Raw genomic sequence first — 20,860 nt, 5'->3', positions numbered from 1 at the left:
TCCATAAACCCTATAAAATATTCCCGTACATTGAGAATAATTAGTATTGCGGTGATGTTTTCAATTGCATGGTTTTAAATATAGAATGACTTCTAACATGATGTTTAATTTTATGATCGTGAGAGCTTTCATGTTCATTTCTCGTCAAGGTAGCGAAAAGGTTTCTTTATCAAGTATTGTCGACATGTCTGAAAGAGTCATGTTTCTAAATTTTTTTGCGATTGCATAGGAGTGAGCTGAGTATGTAAGCTAAGTTTTCGGGAAAATATGTGAAAGTTAGACTTCTTCGATGTTGTTGCGGAATGCGTTACCCACATAAAATTTGACCTGAACTTTTTGCGAATGTATTGTGAATTTGGATCTTAAATTTGAATTTTAAAAAACCTACGAATTATCGGAATGGAATATTTATATTTAAAATTAACTAGATTAACACTTTTGCTTACAATTTAAAAAAAATATTATGAAATGTGTCCTAACTTCATATTCCGGGATTCCAGTAAGGCAAATCATTATCCGTCTGATATAAAAACATTTATTTCGATACATATACATTTATAAAAATTACAAATCACGTAATACTTTACTTTATAAATGTGAAACAATAGATTTGTAGGGCCTAGCTTCATACTGATAAACGACCGAAACAATAAAATTCAAAAAGTCACCAACAAATCTGGGATTATTGAATAAAAATTGTGCATTTTAGTATTTATGAAAAATTTGGAGATATTTTTAATATTTTCTAACATATAGAGAATATTTTTTATTCATGATTTTTTTTCGTTCGTCTTCGCGGACCCCCTAGGATTTTGCTACGGACCACTAGGGGTCCGCGGACCCCCTTTTGGGAACCGTTGATATAGAGAATATTTTTTATTCATGATTTTTTTCGTTCGTCTTCGCGGACCCCCTAGGATTTTGCTACGGACCACTAGGGGTCCGCGGACCCCCTTTTGGGAACCGTTGGTCTAGTCTATAGTCTAGACTATAGACTAGACTATAGACTAGACTATAGACTAGACTATAGACTAGTCTAGTCTATAGTCTAGTCTATAGTCTAGTCTATAGTCTAGTCTATAGTCTAGTCTATAGTCTAGTCTATAGTCTAGTCTAGTCTAGTCTAGTCTAGTCTATAGTCTAGTCTATAGTCTAGTCTATAGTCTAGTCTATAGTCTAGTCTATAGTCTAGTCTATAGTCTAGTCTATAGTCTAGTCTATAGTCTAGTCTATACTATAGTCTAGTCTATAGTCTAGTCTATAGTCTAGTCTATAGTCTAGTCTATAGTCTAGTCTATAGTCTAGTCTATAGTCTAGTCTATAGTCTAGTCTATAGTCTAGTCTATAGTCTAGTCTATAGTCTAGTCTATAGTCTAGTCTATAGTCTAGTCTATAGTCTAGTCTATAGTCTAGTCTATAGTCTAGTCTATAGTCTAGTCTATAGTCTAGTCTATAGTCTAGTCTATAGTCTAGTCTATAGTCTAGTCTATAGTCTAGTCTATAGTCTAGTCTATAGTCTAATCTATAGTCTAGTCTATAGTCTAGTCTATAGTCTAGTCTATAGTCCAGTCTATAGTCTAATCTATAGTCTAACCTATAGTCTAGTCTATAGTCTAATCTATAGTGTAGTCTAGTCTATAATCTAATCTATAGTCTAGTCTATAGCCTAGTCTAGTCTAGTCTATAGTCTAGTCTATAGTCTAGTCTATAATCTAGTCTATAGTCTAGTCTATAGTCTAGTCTATAGTATAGTCTATAGTCTAGTCTATAGTCTAGTCTATAGTATAGTCTATAGTCTAGTCTATAGTCTAGTCTATAGTCTAGTCTAGTCTAGTCTATAGTCTAGTCTATAGTCTAGTCTATAGTCTAGTCTATAGTCTGGTCTATAGTCTAGTCTATAATATAGGCTATAGTTTAGTGCATAGTCTAGTCTATAGTATCTTGTATGCAATTTACTTTATAGTCTAGTATATAGTCTAGTCTATATTCTAGTCTGTAGTTTGATCTATAGTCTAGTTTATAGTTTACTCTATAGTCTAGTCTATATTCCACTCTGCAGTTTGGTCTATAGCACAATCTATAGTCTAGTTTATAGTTTAGATCATAATATAATATATAGTATGGTCTATAGTCTAGTATATAGTCTAGTCTTTAGTAGGTCTGAACTATAGACTCCATAGTTAAGTCTCTTATAGTTCAGTCTATGACTATACATATGATAAAATATACCGCTGTCTATATTATTCTAAGCATTTATTAAAACGATTAATCGAATAATTATTTAAATAAAACTGCCAACACTACATAGTAATGAAATATTTAACATTTTTGGCGCTTTAAACATTTTCACAGACAATTAATTTAAAATACAGAGTATATTGTATGAATTCATAGCAACATAATCAAAATATTTACGACACATAGTTATTGTTATTCATTCATGTATATTTTTCACGTTAAATATTGAGACCGGCAAAAATAACAATAGAGTGTTTCGTCGGAGTATTACTATGTTTACACCAGGGCATGCAAGTAATAAATTCATTAATTTGAAATTAAAATATAAAAAGCCCAACAGCTGAATTTCTTATTCTTATTGGGATATATTTAGCAGTTTAGTTTAATAGAATATTACGAGGCACCCATGGAACATTTAAAGCTTGCTTGACTGCCTAGATATGTTCAAATATTTGGAATTTCGAAATATCCAACCATCCCAGTCTGCGTACAATGACTATGTATTATTATGATACTTGATTGATGCTGTTTCCTATGTATTTATACTAGTATCAAGCGATGCCATGAGAACTGCGTCAACCAAGGCTTTGGCAACGTTGCTAGGTATTCCATCTATTAAAACATATACAAGATATAAGCCGGCACTTACGGCTCATAACTTATAGGTTATAGGACACGTCATTAATGAATACTAGACATATTGTAGAGAGCTTTGAAACATTGATTCCAGATAGAATGTCGCGGGTTCTGTATTGAATACTCAGAAACTGAAATATACTGCCATTTACCTAATCAGAACACTAGCTTCCAGGCAGTAGTCCAAGCAATAAAGGAATGCGTAAATTGGATTAGAATCAGGGTTAAAATATTTAGCAACAGCAAGAAGGAAATTAGGGCGATAGCAGATGAAAAGTTAAATCTATGACCGCATTGGATTGTAAGAAAGCTTTAATCGAATAATGGGTACCGGGCCACTCGGTAGTAGAGGGCAACGAAAAAGCGAATGTTCTAGCTTTAAAGGGAGGCAAAACCATTCGTCGCAACGAGGGCTGAATTAAAAATATGAGTGAAAGAATCCCATAAGGCTTCTTGGAATAATGAAACGGACCCTAACGTAAGCAGGCTAGTATGATGGTACTTATTCTGAGTGGACATTGAAACTCTGGAGCACTTTCTTTGCCTTTGTAAGGCTTTTGTAGAAATTAGGTCCAAATATCTTGGCAGTTATGTATGTATATAATATCCCTCACAAGCACTGATAAGAAAATTCTTAGGTCAAGTCATGAAATTAGTCCCAATTACATAAAACTGTGCAGATTTTTGTAGAGAACAGACGGTTATAGCTTAATCGATTCAGAAAGTCATTTTGGGCCGATTAGTATTCTTTAAGGTAAGTGTAGGACCAATCGCATAATACCCTCCCTTCTATAGTGGTATATGGAGCGAAAAATTGACATTTCCCAAGAACCATTATTGAAGTATAGAAGCAAATGTTTTTAAATGATTTCGTTAGTATTATCCTGGTAGTGTTCCTAGTGAATAGTAAAGCTGCTTTAATCTAAGATTTCTAAAATTTCACTTTGTCTTATTTGAATGTTTATTATTATAATATCTTTATTTAAAAATAAATACTTGAATTTGGCTGATTTACAATACACACCTATGAGGACACTTAGGAACTTAGTAACTGAATTATATGTTCAACAACCAGTAATCATCAATTACTTAAAAAAACTTCAAATTAAAATTAGGCATTTGCCAAATTTGCAATAATTTTCTTATAAATTTCAATGCCCTGTAAATAGGTATCAGCTTTTATGAACTCATCATGATCGTGCAACAATACGGGAGTATTATTCATTGGTGAAAAGCCTAAAGCTGGTATACCAACTTGGCGTATGTAACGGCTGTCAGTGCCACCAGTAAATATTTGAGGTTCTGTTTTAAGGCCCCTAAAATAAGAAATAGAATAGTAGTCAATAATTCGAGTGATCTAATTAAAGTGATCTAAAAGCTCTATTTACATTTCATCGGTGGCCTTTTTAAAGGCAACCCAATAAGAATTACTATTATCGGTAGCAGTAGGTGCAACACGAGGACGTTGTTGGTCATAGGTAATTTCTATATCTCCACCGGCTTCTTTGCACCACTGATGCAGCTTTAAGGTTGAAAAAAATTTATTTAAAATGTTAAAGGACATTGGGTTTATTATGAATGTATAAATCTACCTTTGCTTCAAATTCTTTATGATCAACATTTAAATCCAAACGAACATCGAAACACAACATCATTTTGGGCGGTATGACATTACTTTGTACACCACCAGAGATTTTGGTTAGATTTATAGTTGTCACATCGCCAATAGTTAATTGAGGATTATTTTCCAAACGTCGCACTTGCTCTTCACGCAAAGACATCATTTTATGCAAAATATAATTGAGTTTTTCACCGGCCGTATTTTTTAGCAATAAAGAACCATGGCCCGCATTGCCATTGATGTGAAAATATACACCTTATTAAGGAAATTTATTGGAAAATTCAGGAAAAACTGTTATTAGGAGATAAATATGTTTAATACTTACGCCATACACTACGTTCGGCATAGAACACTGGATAGACATCAGTGGGTGATGCCAAACCTTCATCCAAAGAGAAACCAATATTTAATGCCTTAAAATCACAAGTTTCAACAAATGGTCTCATGCCCAGACCACCTCCCATTTCCTCGTCTATAATTAAAGATAAATGCATCCAAAATGTATGTTTAATGTTTAAAAGTCATAAAAGGGCTAAATATTTTCCTCACCTGGCACAAATGAACAATATATAGTCCTCTTAAATTGTACACCACTTCGTTTTAGTGCTCGTAATGCACCCAAATATTGCATGCCCACACATTTCATATCCTGTGTGCCACGTGCGTAAATACGACCTTCTTCATCGATTTCAGCACCAAATGGTGGATGTGTCCAATTTTCCGGAAAGACCGGTACAACATCCATGTGTGAATTTAGCAAGATTCCGGGTAAACTTAAATCTGTACCAGCCCATGTTAGTATTACAATGGGATTTTCTTCATTAACTGGATAATAGACACGCATGGGCATGCCCAGCAATTGGGATTGTTTCCTTAGGAATTCCACACAGGGTTCTTAAAAATAAAAATAAAATAAAACAGTGAAAATATTTATTCATAAATGCTAGGACATACAGAAAAAACGCTATTCCGCAATTTAATAGTTGTGGGTTACATAATCGGCAATTCAGAGTCAAGTTGCATTTGGATTCTATAAAAGATTTTAAAAGTACTAATCGATAAAAACCTTTACCATATTACCAAGCCAACTATTGCATGACTCGAGAAGCTTGTGCTGCCTATTAAAGTTCTTGTTTTATGGATCCCCAAGATCACTTTTGACAGCACGGTCAAAATCTGGACTCCATTAAGCACTACGCCAAGGGTTTAATTTACTTCCTTCGTCCAGGTGATAAAGAGTTTTGCTAACGCCTTCGCTAGTGACAGAAGAACTGATATATTTCCTTGAGATAACTATTCACCAAGGTCTTCAAAGCACCGGCAGAACTTGGAGTAGTGGAGAAACATTCAAAGCTGACAAAATGCTACCCTAATGACTGTAACGGGCTGCTTAAAAATTACCTTAGAACATCATCTACACAAGAAATCGAAAATCCTTCCTGTCATGTTAACTCAACATTTCTTCTTGAGATGTCATCGGAAGAATCATCCTAAATTTAACATCACACAGTTGTTTGCTCCACCGAGGCATATCAGGAAGGGACTTCACGTATACGTGGAGAACATAAGAAGCTATGTGCAGGATCCACTAGATCAATCTTCGTATTCGGCCACTTTGAACGACATTTATAGAGACACCATCAATTCCGCGTCAATTAATACCGCAAGAATGTTGTACTTGGAGGTTGTCCATCTTCCACGGGGAACAAGAGAAGTTCTGGAACAACTAAGATAGAGGTGATGCAACAGGCTTAATACCTATTGGTTGCGGATAAACTGTGCCATTCCTAACGAATGTCTAGATGCATATGGTACCCACCACTTATTCAACTGCTTAACTAACCATACTTCTCTCTGTCCAATAGATTTATGGACACATACTCTTGAAGTAGCACAATTTTTACTCCTGGACATTAATGCAACCAGATTATTGTATAGTTTTAGCTTTTGCAACAACAACATAGCCCTTGTTTCAAGAAGATCTAACTGAAACAATTGAAAATATCTAAAAAGATCAAAATCTACGATCGCATTTGACTTTGAGAGAACCTTTACTGAATATTCTGTCAGATATCCAACCATGTGGGTAGCAGGCCACTCGGTAATAATTGGTAAAGATGGTTCGAACTTATTTGCTATAAAAAGAAGGAATCTTGACGCAACGAGGTTAAAAATATGTACGAGATAGTCCCACTACAAATGTCCTATGGGGTGACCCTAACAAGAGCCAGATGATAAGTGGAATGTATAGGGAAGGCAAGAAATGTCGATGTGCTTTACGTGAACACCTGCCATGTTGGCCTACATTCATTCATCCTGTTTCATATAGAATTAAGACCACCTCATTTCCAACGCTTAGTCTCACAGTCACTCCTCTGTGGGGTATCTGTTGTCATACGTAAACAGCACCGAACTTATCCCGAAATATAGATTTCATCGTGCTCAGTCCTTAAACCGCAACTTACTGTTCCCGCGAATTTGGGTTTAAACCACAGCCGAAGGAACCTCAACCAACTGACCAGCCAGTGGGCAACTGACCACCCATAGTACCAGATTATGTGGTTCTCTGGTTAGACCCCATGCCAAATCATACCAAGGACTAGCCGAGGAGTGAAGTGACATTAGCAGTTTATAGTCCCGGCAAACTAAAGGTACTGGAAGCACCTCCTTACCGCGGGATTGCAATACACTAAGATGAGGGCTTTCATCAAGTAAAATTGTCCCGAGGGGAAGAGTAAGGAGCATGAGGGGATGACAGTGAAACTCTGGAACTCTTTTTTTGTCAAAATATAGATCCAAATATCATGAGAGCGATATTATGATAGATTTAAAGGAGCTATGGCCATAAAACGGGGTTTTCACACCAACATTTTTTATGTTCAGCTGTTTTTATAACTATATAACAGATAAAATCGGGTATTTGTTCATTCTATAGAATAGTTAATATACAATTTTTCATACAGCTAGCCATTCACTGTATTATAATTAACAAACAACCCTCGCATTTTAAATCTTATCAATTGCGAACAGTTATATATCTAGATTAAAAATTTTGTTTATATAAAAACACTGTGACTTGTTTTAAACTTAATTATTCAATTGTTTATAATATGCAACCCACAAATGAATATTTATACCTTCGAGAATTCGCAATCATGAAATGTGTGTAAATTTATTTATCTCTGTATTATAGAAATAATTTAAAAGTAACAGATATCATCACTAGACAACATCAATGTTGATGTCAAAATGTTCAAAATATATACGACTATTTTTCACTTAATGATAATGATAATGATGAGTATTTGAAATTTTCCACTTACTGTAATCGGGCTTTGGATGAACACTGGGTATACGCAAATATTCACAAAAATATTGAATTTCTTCATTATTTTTGCAATCTTTGGCCATGTTAACGGACTTAATAATTTATGCACTTTTGGTGGTGAATTCTAAATTATAACTGTTAAAACTTGTTTGTTGTTTTGTTTATTTATTATTGTTATTGTTATTAAATAATTATCAATCAATCGATTAATTCGATTATGTATGTATGTATGTATGTATGTATTTACTTTTGTTGTTTTTTTTGTTTTTGTTTTTATTTATTTTTTTTTCTACGTCCGAACGTTTCGATAATCTCACTAGCACTAATGATCTACACTCAGTGTGGCAGCTTACTGAGTACTATGGGGAAGTTCACTTTGTAGGTGTGATTTCACTCGAGAAATTGGACAAACTCAAATGATAGTTTGTTGTAATACTATATCTAGTGTTAAAATAAATGTCTTCCATTGTTGTTTTGTTTTTAAATAGAAAAAATTATAGGACGGTTTTTCAGTTAAATTATTTGAACTATTACGTATTTGTGTGTATTTGTAGTTTTGTTTATGTACGACGGCAGTTTAAAAAGTATTTACAAACTAAATATATTATCCGCAGACATTTTATAAAGTATACGAAGAGGCAAAGTAGGATGAATATAAATTTAGGAAAACAAATAAATCTTTCTAAATGGCGGATCGAAATGGGATAAAATGCACATTTTGTTAGTATGTATGTACCTATCTCTGAATCGGCTAACTTAGCTTTTTTTATTACCTTTTAAAATTTAACAACTTTTATTTGCAAGTGTTTTTATGAAATGTTTTAAAATCACAACAAAAAATGCCTACAGATGTTTTAAATGATTTTTTTTTTGCTTTGTTTGAAAGAAGCAACAGCTGTTTGTATTTATACGATTATAAAAAAAAATATTTAGTAAAATTATTTCAGGGTCATAATTTGTATTCTATGTTACCAAACAGGGAAGAGAATCCCTCTACCCTATAATAGGAAGTGAACTAGATATAAACTTATTTTCTATTCCCGATTTTCCCGGTCTCCTTATGAGGCAGAGCTTATGCCCTACAATCGCCCAATGGCCCTCTATCTCTCAGAAAATATGTTCATATCCATCGTCTAAATAATCAATCCAATTCATATTACACATTCCGTAATAACTTGGACTTAGTACTTCAGAAGCTAGTGTTGTGATTTGTTATACCGTATTAGATCTCGGTTGCTTTATTTTCAATATAGATCCCATGATCGATTTATCTTCCAATTTAGAACCTTCAGTCCAACAACAGTATCAGTTATTGTTTTAATGTTTCGGGTTATTGTTTCGCTTGATAATGATCTTCTATCAGGGATTATTAATTCGTAATTTCAGGCAAATGCTGTCTCCGCCATCAGAGTAATAGTCACATCTAGGACAATATTAAACGAGTGGGGTGCATTACATATCCTTGATGTACAGCAATGCCAATTTTGATTTTCTCGCTTAATTGGTTTTCGTACAAGACTCTGAAGCTTTCCTTTATAGCATTTGTATAGGCGATTTTTGACGGTGTGGTTTATATGGAAAGCGACTGTTAAATTTTCCGTATTAAGAAAGGAGTGTGTTTCAGGTACATGAAGTCTAATTCGCGAATGTCGGGAGTCTCTTGACGATATAACGACAATCTAACTGACTTTGTTAGTTGGTGTTCTGCCTTCATGCTACAAATAAATATGTAATTATTCGGGCCTGCTCAGATCAGATGAACATCCATGACCAAAGAATCGATTTCGAGACCAACGTTATGCTTGCCTTAGATTAGATGCCATGATGCGGCATCATGTCAGAGGCTTCGATTTAATGACTGTTCTAGAAGCTGATAATGAGAACAAAGAAACAACTGTTGAGCAGTTGTCGGAGTTAATCCATAGAAAAGATATGTAAATTCGCTCCTCGGATTAGTTCGAATCAATATCAGACATGAACACATACATATGTACATAGTTATCATGCGGAAAATTCCCTAGAAATTTGTCCCGCATAAAAACATTTTGAATATGTAAGAGTTGTAAAATAATTTTCATAATGCCCTCGTACACGTAATTTCTGTGTTTTTATGAAAATTTATATAAGACAATACAAATTGTAGATACCAGCTTTAAGATTGTGTTTGAGTAATGTAAATATCTGTGCATTTATTTTTATTTGTATGGATATGTGGATTAGTAATAAAAAAATATCATAAAATATCACTTCGTGTTTAGAACTGTCATATTGGTTAAGTCACATCAGATAAGAAATGTGGGCAGAATAAATGTCAAAATTCTGGGAAATGAAATACAAAATCTCGAACCCTGACAATTTTATCACTATAATGCACAGTGGGACAGATGGAAGAATTATAGACTTCTCTATAGTCAAGACTATTATAGATTTCTCTATAGTTCTTCCATCTGTCCCACTATATATGTGCTCACGTCTGATACTGACTCGAACTAATCCGGGGAGCGAATTTACATATCTTTCTTATGGATTAACTCCGACAACTGTTCAGCAGTTTTTTCTTTGTTCTCATTGTCAGCTTCTACAACAGTCATTAAATCGAAGCATCTGGCCTCTAATCCACGGCAATCATAGTCTTGGTCTCGATAGCGTTTCTTTGGTCACCGATATTCATTTGATCTGGGCAGAGCAGCCCCGAATAATTCCGTCATTATTCATTATTTATAGCATTAAGGCAGAACACCAACTAACAAAGTCTGTTAGATTGTCGTTATATCATCAAGAGACGCCCGACATTGGCGAACCAGACTATATATACCTTTAACATACTCCTTTCTTAATACCGAAAATGTAACAGCCGTCACGTTTTCCATTTGTAGACCATCTATCGTGTGATAGTCAAGACTATAGATTGCTCTATAGTCAAGCCTATAGATTGCTCTATAGTCAAGCCTATAGATTGCTCTATAGTCAAGACTATAGATTGCTCTATAGTCGAGACTATAAATTGCTCTACAGTCATGGCTATAGATTGCTTTAGAGTCATGACCATAGATTGCTCTATAGTCATGACTATAGATTGTTCTATTGTCAAGTCTATAGATTGCTCTATAGTCAAGACTATAGATTGCTCTATAGTCAAGACTAAAGATTGCTCTATAGTCAAGACTATATATTGCTCTATAGTCAAGACTATAGATTACTCTATTGTCAAGACTATAGATTGCTCCATCTAGTCTAGTATATATACTAGTCTAGTTAGTAGTTCTTAATGCACTTTAAGGGATAAATACAGAATTATTTTGCGACTTTTTCTAGTATCAGAAACCCTAAGTATCTATGTGGTCGTTATACATACTTATATTTTATTTAAACTTTGATAAAGATAAGATTACAATAAAATGCATATTAATTTAAACAAAAACAAGTAATTTAGATAAAACAAAATAAAACAAAATTTAAAATCTCCCAATAGTCTATAGATGTTAAAAATTGCTTGTCATCGAAAGCCTGATATAGTATAATAGAGAAATTGCTATGGGCTTTCCATGAAATTTATACTAATGATCAAAAGACAACAGAAATGATCTTTAACATACATAATAAGAGCAATACTACACAGGGATTAAAACCAACAATGTACAGCTATGTTGGGTGCTATGTAGAAGAACCATAAAGCAAAAAGTGTGGTTAACTATATAGTGGCACTTCAATAATTTATTGTCAGAAATTGCGAGACAATGATTTCAGATAAATGATCATGATCAAGTAGTACTTTTGAGCTAAGAACAAGAGATAGAACTTACATGGGAATCTACATTGAAACCACAGAAAGTGAAATATGTATACATATTACCATTTACAGATGATAACATTAGCTTTCAGGTGAAAATCCGTGCTTTTATTAAATGTGTATAGTAGGGCATTATCTAAGTTAAGTCTAAAACTATATTAGATTTTAAGAAAGCCACAATCGACTCTTCTTCCAGTAGTACCAGGCCATTATCGATAACCAATCTGTCTAATAAAGACGGGAAACTTAGGGAATTAACATAATAAGTGGGGAACCGTTGGGGGCATCGAAAGCAGATTTAAAAGTGTGGGAAAGGGAATAGAACACATTGAATAATACAACGAAGTCGTATGATCGTATTTGGAAATGTTTTAACGCTAGGATTTTGTTAACTATATAGTGGAACTTCAATAATTTATTGTCAGAAATTGCGAGACAGCGATTTCAGATAAATGATCATGATCAAGTAGTACTTTTGAGCTAAGAACAAGAGATAGAACAGACATGGAAATCTACATTGAAAATACAGAAACTGAAATATGTACATATATTTATATTACCATTTCCAGATCATAATATTAGCTTTCAGGTGAAAGTCCGTGCTTTTATTAAATGTGTAAAGTAGGCGTTATCTCAGTTAAGTCTAAAACTATATTAGATTTTAAAAAAGCCGCAATCGACTATTCTTCCAGTAGTACCAGGTCATTCTGGAATTATCGGTAACCAAGCGGTCTAATAAAGACGGGGAACTTGAGGAATTGGGGGCATCGAAAGCAGATTTAAAGGTGTGGGAAAAGGAATCGAACACAATGAATAATACAAGGAAGTCGTATGATCTTATTTGGAAATGTTTTAACGCTGGGATTTTGTTTTATCGGCATTTAAAATTAAAAATTTTCCGAAATTATCTTGATCATGTCAAAATGTTCATGATCTCTATTTAAATTTGGATCTTCCCGAAGAAGAATACAGTTGCATTATCATTATCTCATGTCCCCGCTTGATTTTTCGTAATAAATCCTTAAGTTAAACCATCTTAAGGTCTAATTAAGGTTGTTTTTAGACACGTCTAGACTCTAGACGATATCGGTTGAAAATTTTTCCATTGCACTTTACTTTCAGTACAATTTAAAACCGCAAGTGATTTAATGCAAATTTATGTAGCATATCTAAAGGTTTTATCATATTTTGATTTGAATTTGTTTTGTTTTTAATAATATTGACATAAGATTAACACTGACGGAATAGTGAGTGTTATTGTTGAATTGTAATCTTTAGGAATGATTTTCAAAAAAATAAAAAAAAATTTTAACATTAAAATTTTTCCATACAAAATTCTTCTCTTTTTATGATAAATGGGATTATTTTCATAATGATAAATCACACACACACAGGAATACTATACTTGTAGATTTTAAGTTTTAATGACTACATTTCATACATAAAATGTTATAGATTATAAATATTAGGGTGACACTTTGTTAAATGAACGAAGTTGGTAAGATCATTCAAAGTAAGAGAAAACTAAAAATCAAGTGTATACAGACATATACATATATACAATCACCCCTATCGCCAATCAACATTTCACGTGAAATATGTTTTCTTTTCACTTATTTCGTTCACTAACTTTTTTGACGTGAAAAAAATTCCCCTTTAAGGGGAATGAAACCGAAATATGATTCTATAAATCGACTATCTATAAGATTCGGAATATATTTATGTACATAAATACTTCATGATATCGCCACAGTATTTAGAGGAATGTCAAAATTCTGAAATTACATAAAAATGCCGATTTATTTTATAGTCGAAGTAAAATATAAACGATCATTCTAAATACCAAATTATTTTGAATTTGGACCTTAAAATTTTCATTTAATGCCACCCTAATACTTACAAATGACTATTCACACTCCCTGCAGTACTTGGAACATTGTCACATTGGGAAATGTTTTATTTTCACCAAAACAACAACTGCTTCAAAGACGTAGCTACGACCAGAAAATTTTATTAGACATTTGTAGTGAATTTTGGAGATCTAGCTAATATAACTAATATTATATTATATGGACCTATGTACTTCAAAAGTTAAGCTAACCTATGAAAGTTTGAAATATGAAAGAAACTGGCAGATATCAATTTGTCAGTAAGATTCTCCTATATCGCGGAAACACTTAGGCTTTCAATTTGGTTCCTTTTCTGTGCTTAGAATGATGGGTCAGTGTGTATAGAGCAAAAAAAAATCAGTTTCTATTCAAGCTGATAAGTATCACAAACGAAATCATTTCATATATTCTCACGATATAACGATCAGCCTTCGTTAGCTATAACCTTTTCCCATATTTCTGGCAATATATAGATTCCACGCCAAAAGAACGGCCCATTTTTTAAGCCTTGAGCAAATAGACCGCATTTTCTAATATCATCTTTCGAAGTGAAAGAGTTCATCATGTGGTTGAGCGTTATCAAGATGGAATATTACGGTTTCACATCTGGTCGCATATTCCAGAAGTTTTTCAGTGCTCACTTTAAATTGTATTCTGCAGAGGTCCTCTGTGATTGTCTTTTTAGTAACTCATAATAGATGGTACTTTTCTGAACCCACTAAATACAGAGCATTACATTGGCGCCATGTGTATTCAGCTATGGGCGGTTCAAATGTTCCAATGTTCTTGAGCTTTGGATTATCGTAATGGATTTATTTTTCATTTTTTCAGCGACTCCAATTCGTCACTCACTAAGTGTTAATAAATAGCAGATGTTTAATATCATAGTGCTATAAAAGCTATTAAAGACAGAAACCCTGTTGAGAATCCCGCAATAGATCTGTTAAGTCGTTCAAAATGTAGTAGCCTAAATTGCACAATGGCGGAGAAAGTGAATGTGAGCTTCCTCTCCCTGTTGCTTTTCAATTTTTCTGCAGAAATCGTGCTTCGCGAAATCAAAGGGACATTGACCATTTGCTAGGATTATTATATTCGTCAGCTAGGCTCAAGATCAGCTCAGATACTAGTGTAGAGTATCAGAGTCGTTCATGTTTTGTTTAATCTGTTAGTTTGTAAACTCTCGAATAGCGTATATTTCATCCTATATCGGCTTCCATTGAGTCACATATCAGTTCCATATACTCACATATACTCGTTTGTCAGTTCAAAAGCTCCCAAATGGTCAATATTTAAGCCAATAACAGCTTTGTTATTTCCGTCTCAGTTGGTTCATGGTCGAGGGATGCAGTCAATATTGTCTCGAAATTCTCAAGTTACAAAGCTGGGAGCAACTCTATGAGCTATTATATTTAAACATCATCAACGCAAAAATGCCTTTATGACCTAATAAGTGAGATACCTGTTATCAAGTGCTAAAGTCTAAGATTTCCTCAAAAAATTAGCTTTCAACATAGATTTCCATCAGTCAAGTGTATAATGCATTATATTACCATTTCGAAGAGCCATTAATTACCACTTCAATAATGGACTTGGTATTTTAAAAAAAGTTTTAAGAGTAAAAAGTATTATGATCCAAAACTGTTATCGATTTTTGTAGTTATTTTAAAATGGCGATATAGTTAGTGTAATAACATTGGGCCAATTGTCACTTCCCAAACTGCCGGGTCCATATGTTTATGCATATGTATTTGTTAAACATTTCATTTAAAGAGTTGTTGTGTCTGCAACTACAAATTATAAAGAGACCAATAACAAGCAAATGTAAACACACTCTTAATATGTTTAAAAAGCCGACGATAAAGAGTAAAATATTTCAGTGTACATTAAAAAACCGATCCACTAAGTAATAACTTGAAGTGAGTGTGCTAGTTTTCAAATAAATGTTGTTTAAATAACAAAACTAAACAGCTGATTTAACAAAACAATAACTAATACACAAAAATATACATATATTTACATGTAGATTTGAATTAAATTAAAAAAAAAATAATAAATTGAAAGCAAAAGTTTTTTTTTTTTTAATAAATTAACATACATTTTGTATAGAGTACAAACATTTTTTTTTAATTAAATAAAATCTTATAATTTGCAGTAACCAAAATGAGTGCTTGGGAAAATAATGAAGAAATTAAAATTTTTCGCGAATATTTGCGCATTCCCAGTGTTCATCCAAATGTTGATTATGGTAATTTTTTTGTAATATTTAAAAAAATATTTTAAAACGTTTTAATAACAATTGTTATTTTATCATTTATGGACTTAATTTGTATGATACATAGTTGTGCTCGTAGTAATTGAATTGACAATTAAGTTACAATTGATGAGTTCCAGTGCCAGTATGAATTTTGTTGTATTTCCTGTAAATTTTCATTTTAAATGTTGTTGTAAACATAATTAGCAGGGAAGGGAAACGTATATTTTTTTCAAAATATTTTATAATAAACATTAGGGTGTTCCTTTTTATTGTTATGGAATTTTACTATTTTCTACAAAATAATTCTAATAAATAGTAAATTTTTTGGTTAAATTCTTTAATATAATTATTTTATATAATATTATAATAAAGAGATTTTCTTGAAGAGTGTTAGGATCGAAAGGATAGCATGAATTCTGCGTCGATCCTTATGATATTTAATAAAGAAATTTGATTTAAATCTGGATCGAAATTTTGTGCATTTTGTGAAGAATATTTGTGTAAAATTTGAGCTCTCTAGCTAGATCCTTTTAGGCCTAAATGTGTTTTCAACAGAAAGAACAACGATCAGACAGACTGACGGACATGTATAGATCGCTTAAAATTCTAAGAAGTACCCAGATATTTCGATGTGTTAAAAAGGAAATAATAAAACCCAGATTCCTCCATTTTCTTTAATGGTCGGTATTAAAATATTATGTAGATCGTTCGATCGACAAATGTGACTTTCAACAATCTAACAATACCGATTTCAGAAAAGAGGGCAGAAATTTGATTTATATGTGGACCGATTTTAGCTCTCTAGCTAGATCATTTTGGCCCTATCGCGTCTAGATCGTTTTAGAATCTAATAAGTCCCCAGATATTTTGATGTGTTATAAACAGAATGATAAAACCAAGATACCCAAGATATTCTCTGATAGTCGGTACATGTAGATCATTCGATCGACATATTATTTAGAAAAAAACCTGATCTCAAATCTTTATCTGGAGTCTGCACGACATCCCGGCTGGTTCGCGAACCTGGTGGCAAACAATTCAAATCTAGAACAGCTGTGGTTACCGGGATACTGAAATGTTCCAGGGAATATTATAGCGAACAAGTTAGCGAAAATTGGCTCCGAATACATAACGGACAAATCTGTGTTCCTCTATTTTGCTGGAAATCTCAAATTCTTTTATCTCTATCGTTTGTTCCTGAATCGGATTGATTCGATTTTATGTTGAACATGTAGTGTGCTATGGTAGGGTCGAGGAGTAATCCAAGTAAGTCGCCTATCTTGTAAACTGCCTCATAAATCTAACCTAAAATTTAAATTCATAATGTCAAGGAAATTATATATCTTAGATACAACAAATAGAATAGAAGCTTCCAACATATTATGCAGCACGAACCTCTTTAGACATTTATACAATCTCCAGCTTTATAAATATGTTGATCTCCAGAACTTGTTTCAAGATTAGTTATGTCAATATCCCAGCTAGATTTTGGAAGATTGTTGGATGTTAATCAGTAAACTGAGTCTTTTTTTGACTCCTAAAAATTACATTTTAGAAGATAGGTACCATCTTCTCCTGTCAAAAGTATCATTAATGATCAGAAAATAAGCTCGTATATTATCATTTTAATCATGCAGAAGAGTCATAAATGATACGAATGTGATAAAACCTGCTAGCTGGCATGAAGCATGTGGATTCATTATCGCATAAACAGTTTCAAAGTTCAAAAGTCCTACGACAGGTCATATTACAGATTTTACATTTGCCTACCGATCCCTTTGAATGTATTGAAAGTTTATAATTATAGAATTATTAAAAGATTGACAACTAAATCCAGAACCTGCATTTTCATATTTCTTCCGAACTATTTACGAACTCTTTCAAATATTACTAGAAAACATTTTCAATTATTGCTAGTCTATAGTCTAGTTTATAGCCTAGCCTATAGTTAAGTCTATAGTCCAGTCTACAGTCTAGTCTATAGTCTAGTCTATAGTGTAGTCTATAGTCTAGTCTATAGTCTAGTCTATAGTCTATTCTATAGTCTAGTCTATAGTCTAGTCTATAGTCTAGTCTATAGTCTAGTCTATAGTCTAGTCTATAGTCTAGAAAACGTAGCTACGATTTTATAGGCAATTTGTAAATTCCCTTCCTTTAAGAAAAGTTGGTATCTAGCTAGTCGATATCTAGCTTCATCTATATAGCAAACAGATAATATAGTTCCCACTCAGAACATCGATAAGATCTTTTGCATTAGAATATCGACTGGCTGGCTCCATTGAGAAAATCACTGTTCGAAAAAATCTCAGAATAAAGATTCCAGGCCGACCGTAATTCTATAAAAAATTTTAGGAACTAGTCGACTGTAATATAACTTTCATTAAATATATAACATTTTTAACTATTTTATTTCCAGAACCCTGCGTTGCATTCCTCAAGAAACAAGCTACAGATCTGGGACTTCCAATAACCATTTACTATCCTGCCAAAAAGACTTTGCCCATTGTCGTTATAACATGGCAAGGTACCCAACCACAATTGCCTTCTGTGGTATTAAACTCCCACATGGACGTAGTGCCCGTATTTGCTGACAAGTGGAAACATCAACCTTTCGGCGCTGAAATGGACGAAGAGGGACGTATATTTGCCCGTGGCGCACAAGATATGAAATGTGTTGGTATGCAATATTTGGCAGCCATACGTGCCTTGAAAAAGAGTGGTGCCACTATGAAGAGAACTGTACATGTAATGTTTGTACCAGGTTAGTTTATGAACTATTTATAAAGCAGTAATAAGCTGCTAATAATCTTTATTAGTTTACGGTTTGATAACACCTATTGCAAGATTTTTTACGCCGGTTATTTATTATAGGTTAGAGATTATTATTCGAGAATTTGAATTAAAAAGACGAGATAATTTGTCTAAAGTTGAATGTTTTAAAGATTATACTCTGTATTGAGATAATAAATATTAAATAAACAAACAAATTTACTTTCATGCCTCTTTAAAGATGAGGAAATTGGTGGACATTTGGGTATGGAAGCTTTTGTTAAGACTGATGACTTTAAAAAACTGAATGTTGGCTTCTCTTTGGATGAGGGTATTGCTTCCGAAAATGACATCTTCAACGTATATTATGCTGAAAAATCTATATGGCGTGAGTATTTTGCCTACAATACTTCTTTTAATTATAATAAATCTAAATTCACTATTATTGTATTAATTCTTTAAAGAAATCCACTTCAAAATTACCGGTCAAGCTGGTCATGGTTCGTTACTGTTAAAGAATACAGTGGGTGAAAAGTTGCATTATATTCTAAACAAAATGATGGCATTTAGAGAACATGAATCGAAACGTTTGGAAAGTGATCCTAATTTAACTATTGGAGATGTAACCACTGTCAATTTAACTACTTTAAGTGGTGGTGTTCAAAGTAATGTTATTCCTCCATTCATGCAAATGGGTTTTGATATAAGACTTGCCATTACCGTAGATCATGCTGAATTTGAAAAACAGGTAGTCTTTTATCTAAATTAAGAAATTATTACAGTATTACCTTACATAACATTTTGTCATAGGTTCGCCAATGGTGTGTCGAAGCTGGAGGTGATATTGAATTAGAATTCGAGCAAAAGGAACCTAAAGTTGAGCCCACTAAAATCGATAACTCAAACCCCTACTGGGTAGCATTCCATAATTGTCTTGTCAAAGATTTGTAAGTAACTTTAAACATAATTTTAATATAGACATCTCTATATCTAATATTTTCTCTCCACAGAGGTTTAAAACATACCACATTGGTCTTACCCGGTGGCACTGACAGTCGTCATATCCGTCGTGTTGGTGTTCCTGCCATTGGTTTCTCTCCCATGAATAACACTCCCATCTTGTTGCACGATCACGATGAATTTTTGAAAGCTGATACATATTTGAAGGGTATTGAGATCTATAAGAAACTTATACCTGCCGTTTTGAATGCCTAAATTGGATTTGGCTTTAAATTGATTGTTATGTTGCTGATTATGGATTGTGGAAAATGTGAATAAATTTTATATAAATTGATAGTCAATTCTTTTCAAAACTTATCTCAATTTTAAAATAAAAAATATTAAGATTTTTATTGAAATAAATTGTATGCTTTATTAATACTTAAGGGTCAATTAAGAGCCCATTCGGCAAAAGTAATGATAAAGTTTTTATAGTTGTTTCCGGGAAGTATTTGGAATTTATGGCAATAACCTAACCTGCATCTTGAGAATGACTTAAGAAGTAGTGAAAGTTGTTGGACTAAAAGTGCTAAACTGGAAGATAAATCGATCATGGGATCTATATTGAAAATCATGAAACCGAGATCTATTGCGGTATAGCAAATCGCAACACTAGCTTCCCAGTGTAAGTCCAAGTTATTACGAAATGTGTAACATGAATTTGATTGAAAATGGAAACAACGGATATGAACACATTTTCTGAGAGATAGATGGTAATTGGGGAGATTGTAGGGGATAAGCTTTACATCATCAGAGACCAGAGAAATCGGGAATAGAAAGTAATGTTATACCTAATCCACTTCCTATTACAGGGGAGGCAATTTACGGAAGTTAACTAAAAAACGAATGCGGAGCTGTAGTATTTCTTCTCTATAGTAAAGACCTTAATAGGCTTCTCTATATTCAAGACTACATATAGACCTCTCTATAGTCAAGACTACAGACGTTTCTATAGTCTATACTATAGACTTCTTCATAGTCAACACTATAGACTTCTTCATAGTCAACACTATAGACTGCTCTATAGTCAAGACTATAGACTGATCTGTAGTGAAGACTATAGACTGATCTGTAGTCAAGACTATAGACTGATCTGTAGTCAAGACAATAGACTGTTCTTTCGTCAAGACTATAGACTGATCTGTAGTCAAGACAATAGACTGCTCTTTCGTCAAGACTATAGACTGCTCTATCGTCAAGACTATAGACTTCTTCTATAGTCAAGACTATAGACTACTCTATAGTCAAGACTATAGACTGCTCTATAGTCAAGACTATAGACTGCTCTATAGTCAAGACTATAGATTGCTCTATAATCAAGACTATAGATTGCTCT

General features: G+C 33.2%; 2 protein-coding genes across 2 annotated transcripts; one reads left to right on the top strand and one right to left on the bottom strand.

The window, feature by feature from the left end:
* Nucleotides 1-3,826: 3,826 nt before the first annotated feature.
* LOC119599683 (aminoacylase-1B) lies at nucleotides 3,827-8,279 on the bottom strand. The gene is made up of 6 exons (XM_037949559.1): nucleotides 7,819-8,279; nucleotides 5,045-5,389; nucleotides 4,821-4,967; nucleotides 4,467-4,750; nucleotides 4,263-4,396; nucleotides 3,827-4,190 (listed from the first exon to the last, which is right to left on the bottom strand). Exons 1-6 carry the CDS (start codon nucleotides 7,904-7,906, stop codon nucleotides 3,986-3,988), a joined length of 1,203 nt encoding a protein of 400 aa, XP_037805487.1. The 5' UTR covers nucleotides 7,907-8,279; the 3' UTR covers nucleotides 3,827-3,985.
* Nucleotides 8,280-15,310: 7,031 nt separating this feature from the next.
* LOC119599685 (aminoacylase-1-like) lies at nucleotides 15,311-19,883 on the top strand. Its single transcript, XM_037949561.1, has 7 exons — nucleotides 15,311-15,418; nucleotides 15,655-15,747; nucleotides 18,173-18,517; nucleotides 18,767-18,913; nucleotides 18,990-19,273; nucleotides 19,336-19,472; nucleotides 19,536-19,883. The coding sequence occupies exons 2-7, from the start codon at nucleotides 15,663-15,665 to the stop codon at nucleotides 19,738-19,740; spliced, it is 1,203 nt and encodes a 400-aa protein (XP_037805489.1). The 5' UTR covers nucleotides 15,311-15,418; nucleotides 15,655-15,662; the 3' UTR covers nucleotides 19,741-19,883.
* The last annotated feature ends 977 nt before the right edge of the window (nucleotides 19,884-20,860 follow it).

This window comes from Lucilia sericata, unplaced genomic scaffold (genome assembly GCF_015586225.1).
Source record: "Lucilia sericata isolate MDLA Ls3-8-SP2 unplaced genomic scaffold, ASM1558622v1 Contig000084F_arrow, whole genome shotgun sequence".
Lineage (NCBI taxonomy): Eukaryota > Metazoa > Arthropoda > Insecta > Diptera > Calliphoridae > Lucilia > Lucilia sericata.
The sequence above is the reverse complement of the archived record's forward strand: the minus strand, read 5'-3'. Positions and strand labels throughout refer to the sequence as shown.